The 25,772-nt window shown below is 37.9% G+C and overlaps 1 protein-coding gene across 2 annotated transcripts in view; it reads right to left on the bottom strand.

Annotated features, from left to right (window-relative positions):
- BTAF1 (B-TFIID TATA-box binding protein associated factor 1) overlaps positions 1-25,772 on the bottom strand; it is a 69,507-nt gene that overhangs the window by 13,733 nt on the left and 30,002 nt on the right. For both annotated transcript variants that reach the window (XM_026710490.2, XM_026710489.2), the window contains exons 10-23: positions 24,315-24,410; positions 24,053-24,229; positions 22,274-22,414; positions 22,040-22,164; positions 20,218-20,338; positions 19,156-19,260; positions 18,024-18,173; positions 10,279-10,421; positions 9,985-10,159; positions 9,096-9,299; positions 6,342-6,768; positions 3,826-4,016; positions 1,514-1,667; positions 1,328-1,437 (exon numbers count right to left, since the gene is read on the bottom strand). In XM_026710490.2, the coding sequence (XP_026566275.1) occupies positions 1,328-1,437; positions 1,514-1,667; positions 3,826-4,016; positions 6,342-6,768; positions 9,096-9,299; positions 9,985-10,159; positions 10,279-10,421; positions 18,024-18,173; positions 19,156-19,260; positions 20,218-20,338; positions 22,040-22,164; positions 22,274-22,414; positions 24,053-24,229; positions 24,315-24,410 (2,319 nt within the window). The remainder of the gene's footprint in view (positions 1-1,327; positions 1,438-1,513; positions 1,668-3,825; positions 4,017-6,341; positions 6,769-9,095; positions 9,300-9,984; positions 10,160-10,278; positions 10,422-18,023; positions 18,174-19,155; positions 19,261-20,217; positions 20,339-22,039; positions 22,165-22,273; positions 22,415-24,052; positions 24,230-24,314; positions 24,411-25,772) is intronic.

Below are 25,772 nucleotides of genomic sequence, written 5' to 3' on the forward strand. Positions count from 1 at the left end.
TTGTGCCAGAAAGAGTAGCTTTTAAAATTAATTGGGTTTCATTGGAGGGTTGGTTTCGGACCAACTGTGGTGCTGTGGTTCCCTGTTAGGTGGGTGGTCTCTGGTCTAGCTGACCTCTCTCTTTGGTTTCCAGCCGCTTTCTCCTTTCGTTAGCGCATAATGTCCCGTCGATTTTTATGGCCACTCGGAACCACTCAGAGTGTCAGTTCAGGATGTCCCGATAAGTGGTTACTTGGTTAATTTGTCTGTCCAGGCTTGTTTTGAAAAACTGCTGCTGGAAGGAGGGCAGAGGCCGTTTGAAGTCTGGACCGACCATAAAAATCTGAAGGCCCTTAGGACCCCATGAAAACTATCTCCCAAACAAGTCCGCTGGGGTCAATACTTCAACTGATTCAACTTCATTCTAAAACACATTCCAGGAGGAAGGAACTTTCTGGCTGACAGCCTCTCCCGCATGCCCCAGTACAAATGCAAACGGGAGGAGGTTGCAGAGACCATTGTTCCTTCTACCCAAATAGCTTCCCAAGTGACCACCAGACGACACAGCACCACGACTGGCCCCAAAACCAGCCCTCTAACGAAGCCCAATTAAATGCAGCCCAAAGCGGGTGGTAAGGTCCATCTAAGGCAAAAGCAGCACAGACCTATAAGAGACATGGATAGTTGTGTGAAAAGTTGCACCATCTGCACTGCGATGAAAATTCAAGAATTGTTGCCTTTTAAGATAAAACCACAACAACTCTTAGAAGAGACAAAATTCTCTTTAAAAAAAAAGGGTAGGGTCCAGAGGGGGTATTCAGCAGGTTCTGACCAGATCTGGAGAACCGGTAGCGGGAACATTGAGTAGTTCGGAGAACCAGCAAATACTACCTCTGACTGGAGATTTCACAGTATCCTTTCTCTGCCATACCCACCAAGCCACGCGCACACAACCAGTAGTAAAAAATTTTGAATCCCACCACTGGTAGAGTCGATTTAAATATAAAAATAGAATAGGATAAAAACTTTATTGTCACTTTAAATGTACACTAATCAGCCTACATTAAAATGAAATTTCTTTGCATTCAGCTCTCAAAAGATAACCATTATGCAATATGCATATACCTGCATACACATACACACGCACGACAGAGAAACATCAGTTTAATTTTAATGTACACATATACACGGCGAAAAAAAGAATCCTGCGAGTTTACATAAAAATCATAACAATATTTTTAATTGCAGATGGCAGTTCTAACCGTGATTCCAAATTTAAGAAAAAGCAAAAACAAATATTGTTGAACCTCAGTGAGAATGCTGACTACTTCTACACAAAATTCAATACCAGAGAGTGAAGCCGAATATCCATAGAAGCTGCAGTTATTTCAAAAACTTGTAGAGAATTCACCAATTCCTGGGCTGGTCCATCTCCTTTTTCCAAGAGTAACTTTCGATCTGTTACAGGAAACAGTATTAGATTTTATTTTAAATTGAAATTTTAAATTAGCCAAGCCTTAAGAAATATACTCACCAAAGTTATTTATATCGATACTGTTCTTTAAGGACCCGACCATGGTATCCCAAAGATGTGGCAAGCCGACTGCCATTTCATCACCAAAATGCTTTGCTATAGTGGATAAAGCAAACTCTGCTCCTCTCCGCTGTACAATGTAGGGTTTCTGAGCCTAGAATTTAATAAGAGGATAATTTAAAAGCAAATAAAATACCATATTGGCATCTAATGCAGTTACTCCAGGAAAAAATAAGGTGCTTTTCCAGAGTTTCCATATAACAAATACATAAAGAGAAACTGAAGCAGGACGTATATACTACAACATACTGTTGATCCCAATAAAGGACCAACACACAGTCAGTGATCAATTCTCAACTTTAAAACTGACCTATAATGCACAACGTATCTTAGTAGATTAATATGGTATAATCAATATCAGGTTGATGGCTAAAGTTTTGTTTCCCATTGTTCTTTTTAATTAACGCATATGAGTAATTTTAAATTAACTAAAATGTTTCAAACTCAATGTGAAATTCAGTGAAATTTAGGGCTGTTTTTATAATGGATGCTCAACAATGATGAAAAAAGGGATCAGTAAAATAACTAACACTATAATTGCCTCAAATCACAATGCTCCTTTTCTTTAACAAAAAACATTTAATTTCCAAGATATCAAGTCGTCAAGCTGGGAATAACACGTACAGATGATTCTTTGTGAACTGGCTAGCAGGATTAAAAAAGAAAGGCATAAGTATTTGCTAGCAACCTTGTTTTCTCTCTTTCCATTCTTGCATTTCTCGATCTCTTGTAAAATTGATCCTTCAAGTCTAAGAAACAAACATGTCTCATTTTCTCAGGAGCAATGAAAGAGTGAAAGGACTGGCAGGAGGAGGTCAGTCTAAGCATGCACAAAACCTTCCCTCATTTCCATTAAAAATAAATTAAAAAGAGGGAGTGGGAGGGAAGAGTGTTATGGCCAAGGAAAGAAAATAGGACAATCTATTTTTAAAAGGCTGCAACATCAAGGCTTCTTTTTTTACATAACCTCATTTTGATTAGCTGCAGTTTATAGCTGATGTTGACTTTTAGCAACTGCATAGGCTTTCTCCAGGATAATCTGCCCACCCGCACTCCACCCTTGGGCTGATCCTTCTGGTCTTTCAAGTCTGCATCCATCAATGCTAAAATCAAGTCCCTGCTGATTGTTATCCTCTTCTTCTTTCCTTCCACCTTTCTCAGAACTATGACACCTCAAGGATGCTAAGCCTTCACCTGATCTATCTAAGATATGCCAATTTGAGCCTGGCATTGTGAGAAAGTTGGGTTGGTTTATTTTGTGATTTGTTATTTTTTTTTCTTGCCTATCCTTGGTAGTTTCAGGAGATTCCTTTGATGCCAAAGTTCAAAAGCATTATTAATCTTTTCTTATTTTGCCTGTTCAGTCTTTTACCTCCATAGAAAGCCAGAAAGATAATCACTGCCTCCACAGTTCTAATCTTTGCAGTTATGGATAGGACATATCCATGGTTTCCCCAAAATAAGCCCAGGTCTTATATTAATTTTGGCTGCAAAAGATGCATTAGGGCTTATTTTCTGGTTATGTCTTGTTGTTTTAAGAAAATACAGTACTAACTGCACCCATCTGGCTGACAATCTTAACTAGGGCTTATTTTTGGGTAGGGGTTATATTACAAGCATTCTGAAAAAGCATGCTAGGGCTTGTTTTCCAGGTAGGTCTTATTTTCACGGAAACATGGTAGCATCTGGAAATCTTTCTTTTCCCAAGGATTTTATTACTAAACCTAAGCATATCTCTACCAAGTCTAGTCTATGGCGTATTTCTTGACTGCTGCTTCCTTTACTCTTAATAGTTGGTGCTAAATGAAAAAGCTATCCACTACATGAATATTTTTATTATAAGTCCTAAAGCTGATTGTTGTATCTGTTGCCTTTAGTTTGATGTTTTGGGTATTTAAGATATCAGCTTTTCCTTCACTTCTATTACTAGGTAATGAAAATCAATGAAAATTATTGGCATTTTCAGCTAGTCAACTAGTGTTACCAGTGTAGTACAGGTTGCTAATATTGCTTTCTCTCATTGTAAATCCACACTGATCATCTTTGAGACCAGCCTCCCTAATATATATTCAGCATATAATGAAATGCCTTGTATATCAACCTCTACTCTGCTCCTTGATGTATATTATTTCTCCCCCCTCCCTCACTAGAGTAGCTAGGTGCATTTTTCTAAGACAATTCAAGTTACCTATCTATTTATATTGGAGCACTGTGTAATGTTTGCAAAACTGAAAATTAAACTTTGTACCCACTTCATCAAGCTCTGTTGTTACATTTCCACTAGTGCTTGCAGGCAAATCTCCAATTTGGGCTTTGGTGGACTTTGGTGTTGGACCCCGTCGGCTTGTGATGGCAAATGCAGCTTTTTGGTGTCTATATAGTGTAATTATACCTCTGTGCTTGGTGACTGTATGATGCATCCCATCTCTTTCAGAATTAGATCCTACAAAAAAGGTGGCAATTAAAAACACTCTGATAGAAGCAGCAGGGATGGTCACAGACATGTTCTCTTCTCACAAATTGTAATGAAGAGGAAATTAGAGAGAAAAATCAATCTCTAATATTAATTCTTTAAAAAACTGGACTTGAAATACAGTACAAAGGGATTATGATCACTAGAATGCTTGGTTTGAAATTCAGAGCAGCATGCTGGCAGGATAACAATAAAAATATATGTGGCCCAGAGTCACTTGTTTTGTGAGATGGGAAGATGAAGGAAGGAAGGAAGGAAGGAAGGAAGGAAGGAAGGAAGGAAGGAAGGAAGGAAGGAAGGAAGGAAGGAAGGAAGGAAGGAAGGAAGGAAGGAAGGAAAAAGATCTGAATTATTATGAGACAGACATAGAATTAGGAAACACTTATGAAACTTAGAAAATTAGTATGGAACAGTAATTAAGAATGTTGCAACAAAAGTAGAGACACAAATTCAAATTTCTGCTTGTTAATGAAGCTCACTGGATGACTTATTATAACTCAATCTAATCTTTTATGCAGGGATGTGGCGGAGATTAAATAAACTAAGGAGTATCTCTGGGTAAAATGTGGGAGGTATAAATAAGTAGAGTAATGTATTTTTTTTCTTTCCTTGGCTTGTTTACCTCTCCCACTGTTTTTGTCATGGAGGGGAGTTAATAACTAAGTCATAGTGATTAGAAAAGGCCTCTAGTGCCTCAACATGTAAATGCTTTAATTTCACAGGATGATGGATCAGGAAAATAACAATTATTCTTCTGAAAGTATGAGTAAAAGAAAGCAGTTTCAAATTCGAATCAATGGTGATTCATAAAACAAAAACCAATAGTATTCCAAAAGAAGTCAGTTAATGTTTGAGAAACAGAAAACATATTTTAAAGTGACACTTCTAAATGCTGAAGATGTATATTATATGAAATAATGTAATTATGATGTATCAATAATATGTTGAAAGGACACATGACTTAACCAAACTTGTAGAATGTCTGTTATATTCTAAACTTTTCCTAGATTCACAGATAATGTGATCTTTCAGGTTTTGGCTCAGATAGCAAACTAATTTCAAGTTATGTCACAAACCCCAGCTTAGCAAGATGTGGAGAACAGAACCTAAGTATACAGAAAAATCTCTGTAAGCAATTATAAGCAGCTGGAACAAAATGGCGAGAATTCATCAGAGATTTTTTAAAATCATAAATTAATGCTTTAGAAAGCTTTAGAAAGCATTACATGCTATAATATATTTACAGTAAGCTGACAACATCATCTGAACTTGTTTCAACCTCTACAGCAATGTTTCAGCAATGGCCACTTGAAAATGTGTAGACTTCAATCCCAGGAATTTCTCAGCCAGCAATTTTGGGAGTTGAAGTCCACACATCTTCAAGTAGGCAAAGAAGGAAAGAAGAAGGAAAGAAAGAAAGAGAGAGAGAGAGAGAGAGAAAGAAAGAAAGGAAAGGAAAGAAGAAAGAAGGAAAGAAAGGAACAAGGGGAGGGTAGAAGGGGAAGGGAGGAAGGAAGAAAGGAAACAAGGGAGGAAAGGGGAAGGAAGGGAGGGAGGGGGGGAGGGAAGGAAGGAATGGGAGGAGAGAAAAGAGAAGAAAAAGAAAGGGAAGAGAGAAAGAAAGAAAGAAAGAAAGAAAGAAAGAAAGAAAGAAAGAAAGAAAGAAAGAAAGAAAGGGGGGGAGGGAGGGAGGGAGGATTTTTTTTGGTGTGTATTTATTTATTTATTTTTAAATTTATTTGCCACCCATCTTTCCATGGGGCTACTCTGGAATTTTTACAACAGTAGAACGTAACATTATTTTAAAAAAATATAAATATAACAATAGTAAATCACTGAAGCAATAAAAATACAAGCTGGGCGGGCAGTGGGCAGGTTGTGCAGGGGGGTAGGTGGGGTCAGTTATTAGCCCAATAACTCCCCCCTGGGGTTCCCAGACCAACAGGCAGAGTAGGCTTTCAGGCTCTTACGGATGGACAGGAGGGTGGGGGCAGGCCTCACCCTAGGAGGCAGGATGTTCCAGAGGTCAGTGCTATGGCAAAGGAAGGCTCTTCTCCTGGATCCCACCAGATTGAATTCCTTTACCAATGGGATCTGCAGCAGGCCTCCTCTGCCAGCACAAGTAGGATGGGCCTTCCTTGAGGGATGAGACAGTTCATCCAGTGACCTGGCCCCCTGCCATAGGGAGCTTTAAAGGCCATAACCAACTCCTTGAAATGCATTTTTTATAAGTATGCAGATTCCCTGAAGATGGTTATATGCAGCAAACTGAAGATTAGCAGTTGGTCAACATACCTTTTGAGTTTTCATGGCTGCTCTGTGGCTGTGCTGGACAGGATGCTAAAGGAGTAAGATGTGGATCCACACACAGCGAGGTGCAAAGATTTTTAATGATTTTTGAATTGGGGCAGGGAGATCTTGCAATACACTGCTGAAGCAATTTTGCTATGCACAGAGCTGAATAATTTTGTACTAGCGTGTTTTCTTCTTTCTTCACAGCCTCCATCAAAGGTTTTATAACAGGATTTATTTTTTCTGGAAGCTGCTCCAAATTGACAACAGCACAAGCAGTAAATGTATGCACTCTCAGCTGCAGCGTTTGCCATTCCAGGTTTGTTTCTATGACTGTCATTTGAACCTGCTGTCGCTTGCTTTCTAATTGCTGTAAAACTTTGGGATTTAAGTTTTGAGATGATGTAGCTTCATTAAAAACAGTAGTAACCTTAATAAAAAAATAAAAAATTACTATTTTAGGACATTCAAAGGGTTTTAAATCACAGAAGCTCACAGAAACACATATTTCTTTTTATAGATTTTCTCCTTTCAAAATGCTGTATTCAGAAGTCATCATAAATGCATATCAAAACACAAAATAAAATGACACTTATGCAATTAAAAATAATTGTGGGAAGAATATCACACATTCATGCAGTGCTCCAGATGTTCAGAAAAAAAATCACCATTTTTAACATTTATTTAATCAAGTTACTTCTAGGTTGCTACAGTTGTAATTAAATTTATAAAGTAAACTGAATTAAATAAATACAAACCAAGTAACAAATTACTCTTAAATTGCATACAAGTGCCGTATGGTGCAGCCTTGTAAGTAACTAAATTTGGAAAATCCACAGAGATAGAAAATCAATGAATCTAAAGCTACTTGTGTTCTGCGATGATTGAGTTCAAAGTCTATTCCTCTCCACTTAGACCCTAACAAAGAGTATCAACTCTTTGAAGAGTATCCAAAGAGTATCAACTTTTTGGCCTAGATTTTGTGATATACAACTGAGTATCTTTTATCTATTGATGACATTGGACCACCGTGTAGATTTTATATAGAATTGTTCATATAGAATTTAAATAATAGTGGGGCAACTATTAAAACTGAGGACTCTCTCCCCGCAACGAAAGACTCCTGGGCTTTCTCTCTTCCACATCAAGGCAGACTAAAAGCAGGCATGGAGAAAGGAGAACTGGTGTAACAGGGTGTCTTCAATGTGAAAAACTGTACATCAATACAATACAAAGTTTAGCTCAACCTTGGTATTCGTAATTTCAGTCCTCACATCCCATTTTGGAATTTAAAAGAATTTTAGCCTTCTGTAACATCTTAGCTACCCCAAAGATTTTGAAATCTCAACAGTTCACATGTTGAGAAAGGTATGATGAGTATCTTATAAACTGAATAATATTTGTCAGCTATGGAAAATAACTAGATATTCTTATAATGTCCTTAATACTGAATGCAGAAGGGCATTTGCATGAGCAAGAATTCGGCCTTGCCCTTTATAATGATAATGGAAAACTACAATAATATCCCTGACCAGGATCATCTTTGCATTTGTTCAAATACTAAAGAGGAATCTGTGATTCATGCTACAAAAATATCCTTTATCTTACATCTGATATTTTAACTCACTGTGCTGCTTGTTTGCAGATTTTCAGACCATTCCCAAGCAGGAATGATAAAACAGCCATTTAAGGATTAATTGACTGAAATATCTAGGAAGACAATGAAACTCCTAGCTGTTGCTATTACTATTCGAAGGTATGTCCTACAGCTAGGTATGTCTAGACTCTATGTTGCATTTATCATGCTGAAGTTTGTTCTTTCCACCAAGATTTGCATATAATTTGCTTTATTATTATAATCCTTATGAGAAGATATTGGGTTGCAGTTACAACAATTTCTTGGATGTAATAAAGATAGTTAAAAAACACTCTAGTGTTCTCCCAGCTTCCAGTGTCAGTTTACTCTTGAAAGACACCAAGACTTGTTGTATTCAAAGCCATTAAGACATAGAACCAAGGACAGTTGTACCATCAGTATCCCAGTCCTACCAAAAATAATTAGGTGCAAGAAATGGCTACGAGAGGAATCAATTAGCATTTATTATTTTTGAAACTAACAGGTTACAATCTCATGCATCCTGAAGAGCTAAGAGGAAAGCTTACACATTTATGGGTAAATGTAGCATATTATCAGGGCTGCTTTTTATCTACAGTTATTAACATTTCCATTGACTGTGTGACAGGAACTGGGCTAACGTGGCTGTGGTTTCCGGGGTGTGGCAAGCAGCTCCAGAGCCATGCAGTTCTGAGCTGCTTGCTTCCCTGTGAGACGGGGTGAATGGGGACCAAAAGGGCAGGGATGGGGGGAGGAGACAATCAGATGGGGGAATTGGAGTCAGTCCCTTACCTTACTGAGACTCAGGTCTCTGAGGGACCAAGACTGGAATGACTTGGATTGGGGTGAGTCCTTAACCAATGACCAATGAAATTTACTTAATGACAGCTAATTGTTGGGATTGCAAAATAATGGGATCACACAACATGTTGCTCTACAACCGCAATACCTAGTGACCCAAATTGCGGTCTGAACTATGGCTGTAAGCCAAGGTCTACCTGTATGCAAAAAGATCCTACCTATTTTGGAGGATCAACCGGCTTATTTTAAAAGGTAATTGCAGAGACTGGGGAATACTTTGCCACCATATAGTAGTTTCAATGGAAGTGTGAAGGCTTAATCTTTTTTATTAACTTACTCACCAATTCATTAGCTTGATCTATTGTGAATACGCTGCAGTTTACTTTGCTGGAAATATCAATGTTTGCATCGGTGAATGAAGAGATAAGTTGTTTACATTCGTTTTGCATCCGGGTGAAGGGAACCGCAATTTCATCATAATAAAGATGCTCAGAAAGCACTCCAAGTAAGCGTGACACGACAGCATCGGCCACTATTTTATTTTCCTGCAAACAACCAACATTTTACATTGTAAGTGAAGATGATCTTCAAGGCGTACAGAGGATTAACCTATTACAAGTACTGAAAACACTCTAAATGATTGAACTGGTGTTTATTTGGCTTCATGATTTAAAATAAAAGTACAATGCAATACGTCTTATGGAACTGAATACTTAATATTAATGTACATCTCAATTTAAAAAAATGGACTTAACCAGTTATGTACCCCCAAAAGCAGCAATGTTTCAAATAGCTTTCCACTGGCTTTCCAAGCTCAAGCCATTTTTGAAAGCACATGGCAGCACAGTCTATTCTTCACACACACAAAATTTAAATGCTGCTATGCATATTCTTAGAAGACTGTTTGGGTACTTTCAGCCTCTGCAGCTAAGATCATGAAGAAGCTTCTTGGATGAGAAGCGAAATGTCTTCAAAAAACAAACAAACAAGAAAATCCAGTTGCCTCTTGAAAAAGCACCTTTGGGACAACCATGACCTGGATGACTGAGAATGTCCATAGACATCATGAATTACAGTTCTGTCAATTTCAGTCAACCTGAAAATTATCTTGCATATGGATTGTTATCTGCTGATAGGAAAAGGCATTATATCTGAAAATTAGAACCTTTAGAGGCAGGAAATGGCTTAAAATGGAGAATGTATGTTTTAATGGCCGTATTATTCTCCTACCTTCTGCAAGGAAGCCCACTCACAGATTACTAATGCAACACTAAACCTCTGCAAAGCTGACTTGGAATTCAGGTGGAAAAGCAAGAGTTGAGCAAGTGATTCCGCTGGCTTGATTTCTTGGGAAGCAGCATTCACGCTGGGATCACAGATGCAGCAGCAGAGGGCTCCAAGTAATCTGGAACAATATATTTCTGTTAGTTGGGTTACAGTGTTTTAGGCCATTTAATTGGAATCACGTATCTTGACTATAAGTTCTCTCTTGTTTAACATAAAGATTTTCAAGAATAAACTGACTTTGCAGCCATCATCCGAGCTCTCATAACAACAAAATCTCTAGTTGCTGAATCTTCAGTGATGCTTTCGGCACCAGCTATGTATTCTTGGACCACTTCTTTGGTCTGCGGTTGACTTGGACGCAGCTTCCCACCTGACTTTTCCTGTGGAAACAACACACCTGCTGTTAAGAGAGGACCTATGTTTTTATATACATACACACGGCTTTTCTTTTTATATTTGGAACAGTAATATTTGAAATGGGCATTTTAATCACAGATGAAATCTATACAGGAATATAGTAGGGACCAAAATTAAATATAATATAAACATGTTTGTTGTCTCTAATCTTGGACAGGATAATTTCAAACCCGAGCATATGCGTACAAATCTATAACAGCAATAGGCTTGTAACATTAGCTGTCTCCAGTTCCCACCTGTGTTCTAATGCTCTGAAATTATAAAACAGCACTTGTCATTCAACTGCAACTGCTGGCTAAAAGGCACTTATATGCTATCGTGATGCACACAACAAAGAAAGAAATGCAAGCATAAGAACATATCAGACAAAAGGCAAATATGGATTTGCTTTCCATTTCCAAAGTTTAAACAGAGGTGAAGCTTCATTTGCCCATTTATTCTTTCCTTCTTAATAATTACAAATGCTTCAGACTCCTCTCCTTTCAGAAAAATTAAAAGCTGTGATACTTGATTTTTTTTTATCTGTTTCATCCTATGGCTAAAGAAACAACCTGTTTTCCTTCTTGTTTGAAGCTTAAAATTTGACAAATGCTAGGTTTTTAACTTGGATATCCATTTGAGTGAAATCTGTGTAACCTAATGAAAATATAGTATTGAAATATAGTAATGAAAGTATAATATAGAAAATATAGTATAATTTCAGTTAATTTCAGAGGAAAGTGACAAGGGGGCCAGGAGATATCTCAATTCAAACCACTCCTAGTCTCATCTTTGTAGCCAACCAAAAACTGGACAAAGCCACGCCCTCACATTTGACCATTTCACTGAACTTTTGGTAGCACCATCTCAGAGTAGAGTGTGCAGCCAATGGTATTACAGGATAGTAAAGAAACGCAAACACCCTTCATTCAACTCAGCCAAGAGGCAAGCACAGAAAGCCTTTGATTTGATAAACAAGAATAAGCAGGAGGGAAATTACGTGGTAATTAATGGCATAAGCTTTCTAAAGATATATAGAAATATATATATATTTTGACCGATAGTCTGTGTTCTGATGTAAACGGTGTGGGTAAAGTTTTCTTGTCCCTCTCCTTTTCTGCCCTGAAGATACAGGAAGACCCACCCCTTCTATAGATGTTCTGACCCAGGCTTTGTCAAACTTAATGAAACACAAACTCATTTTAAAAGTAAAACCTATTTTAAGGCAATGCTGGGAATTACTTGCATTGCCAGACAAAACTAATTATATACAGTTCATCTAGATAAGAGGCACGCTTTTCAGTGCTGTAGAATGCTGCCAAAAAACAGAAGTCCAATTAATCATTTATTTTTATTTTATTTGGTTTGGTTTGTCAATTGCTTACAAGATAATAGGTATAAGTAATAACATAGTTATGAATACATGGATGCATATTAGAAAAATAAAAGAAACAATAGGACAGGGATGGTAGGCACATTGGTGTGCTTATACACGCCGCCTACAGATCTCTTAGGAAAGGGGTGAGGTCAATAGTAGACAGTGTAAGATCAAAATTTTGGGGATTTGGGGAAGAAACCACAGAGTCAGGTAGAGTATTCCAGACACTGACCACTTTGTTGCTGAAGTCGTATTTCCTGCAACCAGGTTTGGTGCGATTAACCTTGAGTTTGTATCTATTGTTTGCTCTTGTATTGTTATGGTTGAAGCTGAAGTATTCATTGACAGGTAGGACATTGCAATGTATGATTTTATATACTATAGTTAGATCAGACCGAAGGCGGCATAGTTCTAGGTTTGCTAGGTCTAGAATTTCAAGTCTGGTAGCATAAGATATTCTGCAACGAGTAGAGAAGTGGAGAACTCTTCTTGTGAAATATTTCTGGATTTTCTCAACTGTGTTAATATCAGATACATAATGTGGGTTCCAGACTGATGAGCTGTATTCGAGTATTGGTCTAGCAAATGTTTTGTATGCTCTAATTAGTAGTGTAATATTACTAGAGAAAAAGCTACGTAAGATTAGGTTAACAACTCTTAATGCCTTTTTGGCTATGTAGTTACAGTGGGCTCTACACTTACATCATTAGAGATGAGTACTCCAAGATCCTTGACAGAGTTTGGATCATCAACAAGGTCTTGACTATTCAGCCTGTATTTCATTTTCTGACTTTTTTTGTCAATATGTAAGACAGAGCATTTATTTGTTGAGATTTGAAGTTGCCATTTGTTTGACTATTCTGATACATAGTCGAGGTCTTTTTGAAGGCTAGCAGTATTGTTTGTGGTGCTGAATAGCTTTACACCATCAGCGAAGAGAACGCAGTTGCTCTTAATATGAGCACAAGGATCATTATAACATAAACCAACCCCAAAACCCAGAAAAAACCACCAGAGGACAGAGCTTCAAGAAGGAAATTACTGAACTGCTCTGCTTCCTGCAAAGCTTTTCGTCATTGAAGTCTGACTTTTATCCCTTTTGGGAGGGGCAATCACCTCCCAACCTTACTCCCATGTCGCCCCCTCTGCTTCAGCTGTTCTTGCCTTCTAGCAATTCTGTGCACATGCGCACTGGGAACAGGCTCCCCTGGGTCCTCTGCTTCACTGCTGCCAGACTCCAAAGGCAGCACTCCACTCCCAGATGGTCCTGGCCCCATCCCTGCATCAGATGCAGGACCCTCGTTGAAGTCCTCTCCAGACTCCCTGACTGGTTCCCTTTCGTCCTCACTGACTGATACCCCTGCTGTCTACACCGGCTGCCAGCAAACCACAACAATAGATTGCCCAGAATACTTCTAGGCAGTGACTCAAAGCAGGTAATTGCAGCAGTTCGCTTTTGAGATCAACAGAGATAACCCATCAGACTGGGTTTCTTAGCTAGGTAGCTGCAAAATGGGAAGCCAAATGACTTGATTTCCCTAAACTATTTAAAATACATGCAGCCTAGTGAGCTTCCACAAGCAGCCTCTACTCACATAGATAAGGTAGTGCAAATCCTAGAAAGTTAGGGCTATGTTATCACAGACCCAATCTGAAAGTAATAAAATGGAAAGGAATGGAACCTACTAATTATTAGCCCATCTGTTTGCTACTTACTACAAGTAAGCTAGATGCAAGACATAAATCTAAGAATCTACTGAATAGGCTGGGATAATGGAACAATGGTGCATTATGGCAGAGGAATAAGCTGGTATTAGGGCAGGAGGTCAACGGTTTTATGTATTATTTATTTATTTGGCATATGGCAAGTATCTTATAAAATAATCAATACCACACAAGGAGCTTTGCACATAGAGATGGATGGCAGAAGAAATTTAGAATATAGTATAGATGATTGACTCTTGATGGGCTTCTGTTAATGGGAGTACAAGAAAGATAAGGTCAAGCCATTAATCAATGTCATCTGGCCCTCCCACTGGCAAATAACCCTCTCTCGGTCTCTTAAGATACATAAAGAGAGAAGCTTTGAATTTTAAGACTGACTTAAAGCTTAGACTTGGCAGTTGTTGCTTTTCTGCTTTATTGGGGCTTCTTTGTTATCTGTAATGATAAATCTGCTTATGAAAGAGCTGCATCCTTGATTCTCTGTCTACTAGTCTTCCAGTTCTTATAACAGCCTCAGTGCAGCCTGACAGTTGCTATGGATTAAGATGTCATACAAAAATATCTCAAGGCACTTTAGATGTTATGTAAATTATCTAACCAGATCTCAACTCCAAAAGGTTAAGCAAGGCTGTGCATTAACTTCCCTTCTGTTTAACTTTTTATACAAATGGCACTCTCTGACAAGAAAAGAATGCCATATGTTTAAAATGAGCCAGGCATACTCCTTGTATTCAGATGATGCAATTCCACTGATAAATCTGGCAGGCCAAAGAAACATATACTCCAAAAATGTGGAAGGCAAGTTAAAGCTGCCACAGAAAGCCGGGTCTAATGCTTGTCCAGAACCATAAGCAGCAACTGCATTCCAGTTGTCCTCCCACCAAGCTATTTAGTGTCAAGGTGATCATGCAAACATTTTTCTCCTTTCAAATGTGTTTATTTGGTTAGGCAACTGTCAGTCCAAAATTATATAAGCAATTTTAGATACTCTGTTGTATTTCAAACCTCCATGAACACTTACTTGGGAATGCCATCTACTGAGACCAGACCTCATCCATATTCTTTAAGTTACTGACATAAACTAAGATTTTTTTTCAACCAACCCCTGGCATTTCTAACCCTTCATGGTGGTTTTATTTTATCTGGGGGCGGGGGTGGGGGGGGGGGAAGGAAGGAGAAATATACAACTGCAATTTTCTTTCAAGGTTTTGATCCCATTTCACCTACACAGAGCTGGGATAATCATCAGAGGACAGAGATCAGATATATGAGTGATCAGAATGAGCTTTTTCTCCTGACAGAGTTTAGGCAGAAGAGGCTTATAAATGGTCAGCCATTTTCCTCACAGGTGCAGATCAAACAAACTTATATATTGTTGTTGTTCAATACTTTCACCTTGGATTCTACTGGAAGGGAAGGTCAGTGGTGTTTCTAGTGATCAAAATGTTTCCCATTGTCTACATTAAAAAATAGAACCCGTGGGTCAAATTTTATTCCCATGTCCTTTCTACAGGATATTGTGATTAATGTATATAATTATGGCAAGAATTCAGGAGGAAGTATATATTACTAAGAACCAATGGAGTGTAGTGATTCAGCTGTTGGATTAGAAGCAGGGCGTCCTGATTCCAATCTACTGTCAGCAACAGGAGCTCACTGGATGACTTTGGACCAGTCATTTTCTCTTAGCTCAGCCTACTTCATAGGACTATTGTGGGGAGAAAAAAATAGGAGGATGGAACACCACATATACTTTCTTGAGATCTTAAATGAAAGGCAGGATACATATATAATAAAATAATATTACTTCTCTCCTATTAGAGCAATGTGTTATCAATGATGTTGCTGAATTCAGTCATATAAATGAAGCACAGTTACTTAAAATTCACTGGACTTGTATAAAAAAAACTCCAAGGTGGGCCCAGGGGATAGGGGGAAAAAATCTGTATTTCTGAGATGAAGTATCTAAGACAGAGAAAACTGGCAGGAGAGAGGCAGAGCTATAAAAATTGGCAGCCAGGATGGAACTGGGCAGGCTGATGGGAAGGAAGGAGAAAAACAAGGGGCTGTGAGTATCCACAGGGAAGTCGGGAGGTGTGAAATCTCATGGGGTTTGGCTTTTTATTTCCATTATTTCATTCATTTTTGTTAGAGTTTGTGCTTATTGTATATTTTATGTACATTGTATATATATATATATATATGTACAAATGTGGTTCAATGTGTATTAAATACAACATGGAAAATGGGATGGTTTTCTAAAAAAAACTGAAAAAGGGGGCACGATACCAAAAAATTAGAGATTATTTCTTTCCAAATATTAATTCTTGTTTTCTCTTATTCTTTCTCCTCACTTCCAATGCTTCCTAGTAAATACATACCTAAATTTTATTCTCATCTCAGGAAATTCATTTTTTGAAAAAGGAGAAGATTGGCTGCAGTTTAACAAGCTAGATGCAAAATAAGCAAAAGACAACCCTGTTTGTCCTTGTATTCCTCAATCTTTCTCCAAACTCTTAAATTGCTTATAACAGGCCTCCTTCAGACATTAACTTGTCTATGCCACAAAGGAAGAATCGAACAGTTTTGGTTTTCTAGAATGTGACTGACTCTCACAGACAGAACATACGAGCCCAAAAGATGAAGAGAAGAAAAAAAAAAAAAACACCATGGAGTGACTTTGAAAAGAAGCTTTTCACAAGATGTATAATCTATGGACAAGATGCTTGTTTTTTTATGCTCTGCTCTGCTATGAAGCAAAAATAATGTTCAATTTTCAAAAGTACAAGAGACTTAATCTTATTCTATGTGAAAAACAGGTTGCACACTGTTAGACTTAAAAGGAAAAAAAACACTTGGCACATAATGAAAGACGCTGTATTTACTTCCAGTAGATAAAATATAATATTTGAAAGTTGTCCAGCACAATTTGAAAACCTTAGTATTTTAAAAAAGATATGTGCTTGTAATTAATACAAGTAACAGCAGAAAATAAATAAAAAGTAAGATATACAATATTTATATCAACAGTATAATTTACAGTAAAGAAATGTAGAGGAAACAAAACAGGTAGCATAGCCCCTAGAAGCTTAGACAGACATTGCAAAGTTAACCTGAGAGTCAATAGCTACCACATGGCAGTATCTCAAACAACACAGCACATATGGGAGTTATGCTGCTACCCCCTCTCGAATCAGACAGAAGTTAACTACTTTATTTAGAAATAAAAATAACACTATATCTATATATTAAGTACTGTTTCTTATAGTGCATATATACAAGCCATTTTAAAGGGACCAGTATTACATGTCCAAGCATCAGACCGGTGTTTTTTCAAACTTGGCAACTTTAAAGACTTCAGCTCCCAGAATTGCCATCACTACCATGTTGAGAAATTTGGTGGGCCCCAGAAAAATGTCACCCCCAGAGCACCCCCCAAAGCAATTTATCCAGGCTGTGCAGGAGCACAAGGCTGCGCCGCCCACATGGCCTGCAGGAACCCTTCACGCCCACTCACTCCTTACCCGGCAAACTTGCCTACTAAATTGCTATTTTTCCTCCCCCCCGCCCCCGACCATCAGCTGTTCTGCTGTGCCGGGAGATTTAGATTAGCTAGGAAGCAGGAAATGGTTGGATTTCTTGCTTTCTAGCTAATCTTTAGATCTTCAGCTCTGCTTTTAAGTACAGCTGAACCTCCGTTAGGAATGAAGTTTCTATTATTCAGTGCAGACTCACGGCAAGCAAATTTGAGAGACTGAGCTAGCTGATGGCAGATAGAGAGATCACTGAATGATTCTGTGAGCAACTCAATCTGCCTGCCTGCTTTGCCTGATTTTGGATAAAAGTTGCTCTTTTTTATAAAAAAAAATCAATATTTACAAACATGGTGTATTGTGAGTTAATTTTGTGAGTTTGCTTGCTAGCAAATTTTATAAGTTTGCTTGCAAACAAATTTCATGTGACTGACTGAGCTAGCTGATGGCAGATAGATAGATCTCTAAATGAATCTGTGATTCTGTGAGCAACTCAATCTGCCTGCCTGCTTTGTCTGATTTTGGGTAAAAGTTGCTCTTTTTTAATAAAAAAAATCAATATTTATATAAATTTTTATAATATTCACATATAAGCCATACAAAGCCAGTCACATGACCACCAAGCCACACCCACAGAACTTTTAGTGGTCCCTGGGATTTAAAATTATGAGTTTGGTGGTCCCTGAGGTCTAAAAGGTTGGTGACCTCTGGACTAGGGAATTCTGGGAATCGAAGTCCACAAATCTGAAAGTTGCCAAGTTTGAAAAACACTACCTCAGGGCTTGAGAAGGAAAACGTTAATCATCACTATTAGTAAAATACTGATATACAGGACTCTTCGGTGCAAAATTGGGGGATCTCTACAAGACAAAGTCTGTCCAGCATTGCAAATACCCTATTCAAACAGGCATATAGTAGTTAAAGCAATACTTTGTTTCTTCAAGTCTGACCTTCAGTTTGGCTTTCACCTCCAGCAACATATTTAAATCAATAGGCAAATGAGAAGGCTGCATCATCAGGCAGAGCCAAGCTCCCATCCATGGACATGCAGCAGCTACCACATACTGTAAAGAAGCTTTGCTCAACAATTCAAGCCACACCTATTAAAGAGAAAGAGAGCAAACGCAGTCAATTTAAAGATACTATTCTTAATAAGTCAGTAGCTTAAGAGCAAAATCTGTAGCACAGGGGTGTCAAACAAAAGGCCCATGGGCCAGATCTGGCCAGCAAGGTGCTTAGATCTGGCCTGTGGGCCCGCCCTAGAAACAGTGAAGGACCAGCCCTTGGTGCCTCTGCTAGTGAAAATGGAGCTTGGGAGAGCCATGCGCATCCTCCCTGAGCTCTGTTTTTGCTGGCAGAGGGTTGCAGGAGACTGTTGTGGATGAAAACGGAACCCAGGAGGGCTGTGAGTGGCCTCCACAGTTCTGGTTTTGCTGGCAGAAGGATGCAAGAGGCCACTGCAGCTCAAAATGGAGCCTCGATGAGTGACATTGACCTGGCCACACCCACCCTGGCCATGCCCCCTGGCTCCCGAGGTCAAATACAACCTGATGCAGTCCTCAATGAAATTGAGTTTGATACCCCTGCTCTAGCACATAACAATTATTTTGGTATGAGTTGTAGCAGTTATTTTTCAATATAATAGTCAACTTCAGATAGAAAAGCTAAGAGTTGTATCTGTAACACCATCATCCTAAATTACAATTAACATTGATGGAATATTTTTTTCTCTTTTCTATTCTCAATATTCTAAGCCATTTAAATAATAGAATGTTAATAACTTTTAAACAAATAATAAAAGCATCAATGTGGAAATAACAAAATGTACTAAGATTTATAACATAATAAAAAGGAGAAAAATGATACTTGTTTTTAATGCATGTTCTAAAACTATTGCGGAACATTATTTGTTCCTCAGTGAACAAACTATATCCAGACCCTTCCAATTTCAGTTCTACAGAACTGCATTTCATGCATGGTGCTCATAATATCAAACAATTAATGCTAAAACTCAACCATCAGAAAAGATACACAGATTTATTAATAAGGTAAGGCAAACATAAGGCCTAATGGGACACATACCTTATGTATTAAATCTAAAATTTCTTGGTTACTTTCCAAAATACAGAACTGAAAGATATGCCTTAACATGTCTTGCAAAATGGGAGTTAGCCAGGTTGCAGATGTCTAACAGCAAAAAGGAATACATAAAATTATTTTAATTAACAGAAAACTGCTTTAACAAAACAGGTTAGAATTATCAGACTGCAATACTTCAAGTTTAAATCAATTAAATTATTCATCTGTACTATATTAGTTATATTTTTAAATACTGGATTGTTGTAATAATGAAAAATGCTTTGAATGTGCTATAGAGAAAACAGAAGTGAAAAATTGGATTTCTACTTCACAAATTAAGTACAACCAAACTTCCTTTGTACTCTAATGCAGGAGTCCCCAACAGGGGTGGGATTCTACCAGTTTGCACCTATTCGCTAGAACTGGTTGTTAACATTCTAAGCAGTTCGGAGAACCAGTTGTTACTGGCCTAATCCTGTAAGGAAGGCAGGAAGGAAACATTCTGGTGTTGCTTACAGAAACTGCCTCTCCTTTAACCCTTCTTGGCAGGACTAGACTTCCTGTCTCAGGAACTTCCCTTGAGTTTTTTTCCCCCTCCTTTGCTGGTACTTTGCTTGTGTGGAGTGACCATTCAAAGTTACAATGGCACTGAAAAAAAGTGACTTATGACCATTTTTCATACTTACGACTGTTGCAGCATCCCCATAGTCATGAGAGGCCAGGCGAGGAGATGCGTGCCTCGATGTGAGTGATATTGAGTTAGCCACACCCAGCCAATAACATGACCACCAAGCCACGCCCACCAATTAAGCAACACCCACAGAACCAGTTGTTAAAAAAATTGAATCCCACCCCTAGTCCCCAACCCCCGGTCCGTGAACCAGCACTGGTCCGCAGCATACCAGCAACTGGGGCGTGCAAACAAGTGCAGCCCCATCCGCAAGATGCAGGCAGCATGCAAAACCACACCTCCTTCCAGTCCGCAGAAAAACCTTTCTCCATGGAACCAGTCCCTGGTGCCCAAAAAGGTTGGGAGCCACTGCTCTAATGATAGCAATTGCTCACCTGATCTTGTGTAGACAACAGAGTAAACAGAGTTTCTAATGCTGCTTTTCGGACAGAAGATATTGTGTGATGAAGAAATGGCCACACACGTGGTACCAGAACTGTGAGTGACTGCTGAATACTAAAACATGGTGGAGGAAAAAGAAAGATAAAAAAATGAGTCCATAAATGAGTCAATACATTTTGCAATGCATATTCATATTTTCAGGTTGAAAACATTATCGTTCTGTTGATACAAGTCAGCTTATGTAGCCTACTAACATCTACTCAACTGGTATTAAGCAGTTCAAACATTTGTCTCATTACTATTTTTAAAAGCTTATTTTATGCTTTGGGAAGCCCCCCCCCACCCACCCACCCCCGAACTACTCTAAAAATTTATAGAAATGTAAAGATATTCAATAAATGTAGAGAACTTGATCCTAATTCACTGTCAGCCTTTTCTGATTTGGGGTCTCTCTCGGTCCAACGTATCCCACATGTTGATTGTTTCAGGAAAAACTGGACTAGAGTGCTATTTTACCTTGAATGTCTGGAGGAAAGGCATGGGACATATCTAATGAATAATGAATGCATTTTTATGTAAAACCAGAATGGGAATACTTATTATATTGTTCAAGGATATAGAGAAGAGACAACTGCAGACCACAGGAATCATGTGATCAAAGTACTATGAGTAAATTTTGCACCCATTCCATTTAGCCACAGTGAGGTAAGCTACGTTTTTAAAGAAAAATATTCAGAAAGAATTAAAAAATAAATAATTGGATTGCACACTTAATTAAACAAGACTTGATAGGGCAGGGATTACAGGAGAAAAAGAACTGTTTGATTCCCAATGAAACTATTAAGCACAGAGCTTATGTTTAACTCCGATATTAAAAGTTGGGGGAATTTAAGGGAGAATCCCCACTCCCCCACAATACCCCAGATAAAATTGCATATATTAAGTAGTCAGAAATGTAGATGACTTTCAGGGAGGAAATGAAACATGGACAGGAGGTGACCTATCTCATGTGGGGGAGGGGTTTGGTGAAATGATCATGAAGAAAAATTCTATACTTCATAGCATTTTATGGATTTACACTTTTTAATATACATTTGCTGCTTTCTCCCTGTGGTGAAAGGAAGGATTCTATCTCTCTGCCACAAAAAGTCCTCCAGAAATTTTATTGATCTTAGAGCTGGCAGCAGGGTTATCATCTTGAATCCCCCAGTACTCAAAAGGCTAAACCATGATGCAATACATGTCTATTGTTTGTTATATTTTTACTGAACCAATTTACAGTGATTCAGAGCAACTGACAAAGAAGGTGACTGAAAAAAAAAACCATCAACACAATACAACCCTCCTCAAACAATAATAAGATATATGCTGAATCGCAGCTGAGGGCCATACTAACACAATAACATCTCTGTGGTGTGACTCCTAAACCTCCTGACCCCCATCCCCCGTGTCCAGGATCACAGCCAGGTTTTTAAGGGTTTCTGGGATACCAGAAATGCCCAAAACATTCCCGAAGAATCCATGTAATTTAAAAGAAAAAATTACATTTTAAATATTTTTGGATGATCTTGGGTACACTTATGATGCGTATAGGAAGATGAAGCAGGGAGGAGACTAAATGCATGACCTCATGTGTTAAAGCAAATATATTATCATTATCATTCCTATCACCCAATTCAAAACAGCAAAGGCAATATGTGCCTGCGCCAATGTATTAAAAATAATCTAAGATCCATTCTGCCAGCTGAACAATAAATAAGGTTGGCGATCAAGATTAAACAAGGAATTTCCAACTAGAAAAATTACATAGATTACCTGCATCTTTGGACCTGAGAATAAGTTAAAAGGGATGAAAGAAGAGTCATGATGCTGTTTGTGGAAGCTGTCAGGTCATCTAAATCTAGAAGGGCATCCCACAGTATATTAAGAATAAAAGGTACCTAAAATATGAGCAGAGCAATGAAAAATGCATGAGGTCAAATACAGGACACCTGGGACTTTCTCCAGAACCCAGCCAATAAGTACAGAAATATTAGCATTTCTACTTACTTTCTCTGGCTGGAGGTGGACAAGGCTCTCTACGACTGGCACCAGAGATGCTGCAGCAACAGCTCTAACATCATCATCTAAATCTTGTAGTCCTTCAGTGATTGCAGGCAAGACTTTAGGTAGTAATGTTTCAATCAGATCCTATAAAAGTAAGATCTGTTAAGCTTAGGATCCAAGGATAAAAGAGATTTTGAGCCTGTGGGGAGAACTGTTTTCCAGTCATGTTCTCTCTCATGCCCATATCATTCTATTCAATAATGAAACCAAAACCTTATATAACTGATAGGCCAAGCATTAAAAGTAAACTAGAGCCACCTCAATAAAGTTTGGAAGATCTCTCTCTATATAAGCAGATTTTAAAAAATACCCCCTTCCTCGCCTCCTCTAATAAGCTTGACGAATGTATGTCAACTAGATTTATACAGTAGATTAGTTGTGGCAGTAAAATGGAAATTGAAAAATGAAGACTTGGGAAAAAAAAACTCATGCCAGTCTAAAAACTTGCTCTGTGCTTGATAAGACAAAATAGTAGAGCATCAGCTGAAAAAAAAAAAAAGAAGACAGCAAACTAGTTGTTCCATCTGCCTAAGAATTTAAAGCAAGTATCCCAGAAGTGAAGAATGGGAGGGAGATGAAAGTCGCAATAAGAAAACAAATAGGGAACTTTTTCTGTTTTCGTGTAAACTATCCCTCAAATATAAAATCAGTTTTGGACTTTGTGGGATAGAACTAGAAGGCTATTTCATATTTCTTCTCAAATTATAAATCCTCTTATCAGCTGCCTGACTAGCCAATATGTTTCCTGCTGTTCCATAGTTTCTTGAGCTCTTAACAAGAACAGGTGCCCTAGAGATACATGACAAATTGTGCAGTTGGATCTGTTTATTTATTATTAATAAAGCAACCATTAATTTATGGTTAGAAATGATTTATGGGGCTTATTTGGAATATTAGAGAAAATTTTAAGCTCTCAAGTAAAATAAATTTAACCATAATTATTCCCCTCTGTGAAATAAAGAAACGTTTAGGATAGTCCACATCAAGCTGCTCATACTGTATCTCCAAAATTTAGCAGCAAAAAGTAGTAACATGTTTTTGTTTTCAAAATTAAGTGAAAGAATCACAGTAGAAAGTCCACATTTCCTTTTTTACCTCTTAAACACCCCAAATTAACATTTTAGGCCAATTATGGTCTTTTCCATAATTTAAAAAGGATTTTTGAAAAGGATTTTAGGAGTGAAAGTGTACATGTACAAAATAAATTGTTCTAATTCTCACACTTAAAATGTTCCTCCAAATGGATGATTATAAGTTTTTTGTTTGCAAACAAATTCATAGCATGGCTTGCCTTATAAAGCTTTGCATGTTTCAGATCTCAATATCCAATGGAACACGTCCTTCCATGGACAACATCCGCATGTTAAAATAATTATTATATATATATATATAAAATAATGATGTTTTTCAGTACTTCTTCACCCTATTTTGATATATTCCTTCTAGGATTTCACTCTTTAATTTCAAGCTTTCTCTTTTTCTTATTTTTTCAAGCAGGTCCTAACTTTGGTCATACATGACCGATTATAAGTCACTTATAGTTTTAAGGTTTTTTTACTTCAGTTTTGATGATGTGAGTTTTTTTAAAGCTTCCATGTCCAATGTTTGAAATTAGCATTTATCTGCTATTAAGAAATTCACATGTATTTTACAAAAATGGCTTCCTCTCATATAACTACAAAAGTCAAGCAAAGCAACAAAAGTTTGAAGTTTAATAGTTACCTGACGAACTGCTAAAGCATACTTTATCCCTAGAAGGCCTCCATGCCTTACTTCCCACTGCTCTTGTGTAAGTAATTTTAGCAGGATGGCAACAGTTTTATGAACTCCACTCTCATTCATATGTTTCAGCACTACTCCCAAAGTTTGAGCGCAAGTTTCTCGCACAGGTGCCACTACCTGAGATTACAGGAAAACAACACTCTTGTAGGTGCAATTTAAAAAATGAGGGTGTGCAATAGAATTGTTGAAAGTGCATACTTACTTCATCTGAAACAAAATCACCAAATCTGTCTAAAGCAAATACACAAAGAAGTCTGATAGCCAGATCTTCCAGCCAATCTTGGTGTTGTTGAATCATCTGTTTATCAAAGAGATTTTAAATTGGTGAGAAATTAAAATATTTCCCCTTGGTATGAAGACTCTCATAAAAGCAATTGCTTATTAAACCTTGAATTAGTATTTAATGCTGCATTATTTGGTACTGTTGATAAGCTTCCAGAAGAAATTGTTAGAGATAATCAACAATGAAATAGGGAAAAGATAATTGTGTTTTTCTATTACACTGCTGTATTATAAGATGCACTATGAAAGATTACTCTGTTCATGGGAAATTGTATTTATTTAAAAAGATAAGGGCATTTATACTGTATGAGAAAAGATACTAACCAAACTCCATCAATGAACAGTGCTAGGACTTCCGGTTTGAGCCTCTTCACGGACAGACTGAAACCGCGATCATGTGCGGTTTCGGTCTGTGCTCACCGCTGGAGTGCCCCGAGCCGGCTGGTTTCGGGGCAAAGCCACCCTGTAGAGGTGGTGAAGAGGGGGGAGACTGCCAGCAGGGTTGAGGAGAGCTGCATCTCTCGTCCTCAGCTGGCCATTACTCCCTTTCCCGAAGGCGGCTGCAGCGGTGGCCAGAAATGGCCGCCTCAAAGAAGAACTCGACCGGAAAACAATGTGCAGGAGGAAGATAAGAAGAGAAAGTTTTGGTTGATTGGGTTAAACTGCAAAAGCAACAACTAAGGTACCCTGCAATTTAAACTAAAAAAAAAATAACATTGTTCCCAAAGAAGACTTTGAAGCAGCGAAGGAGAGAAAAAAGGGAAAGGAATTGGATTTTTTTCTTCTCTCCCTTTCCCTATACTGACAGCTAAGAGATTTAAATAAGAAATTGAAAAAAAAATCCACTTTGACATCAACAGGCATTTAAGATGAAAATAAAATGTCAAAGGGATAATAAAGATTTCTGGATACTTAAAAGCTTTTAAAAGCAGGAAAGGAGAGAAAAAGAATAAAAGGGCAGGATCTGGAAAAAAGGGAGGAAACTGCCTGTAATTAAAAGGAATTTACAGTAAAACCTCAACAAGACTTCTAAAAGATACATTTTAACTGAAACTTGGAAACAAAATAGTAGAACTCCAGGAAGAGAAAGTGAAAAAAGAAGCATGAAGAAACAGCTTGGGAGTATTTGGATTATTTGGTGATCTCTGGATTTTTGGTTATTGCACTTGAATGACTAAAATCAATCGGGTGGTTGTTTAAAAGTGTTTAAAATGGCACTACTTTTAGAAGAACTGAAAATGGAACTTTAAAAGTACAAAGAAGACGCACAAGAAGGGAGACGTTCTTTTGGCTTCGTATTTCAAATTTTAGAAATGGAAATCTGGAACTATGAGAAACAACAAGAAATGCCTTAGGACAAAGAAGAAGCCATCTTTAA

Source organism: Pseudonaja textilis, chromosome 4, assembly GCF_049901715.1.
Source record: "Pseudonaja textilis isolate UNSWEBS1 chromosome 4, rPseTex1.2, whole genome shotgun sequence".
Taxonomy (NCBI): domain Eukaryota; kingdom Metazoa; phylum Chordata; class Lepidosauria; order Squamata; family Elapidae; genus Pseudonaja; species Pseudonaja textilis.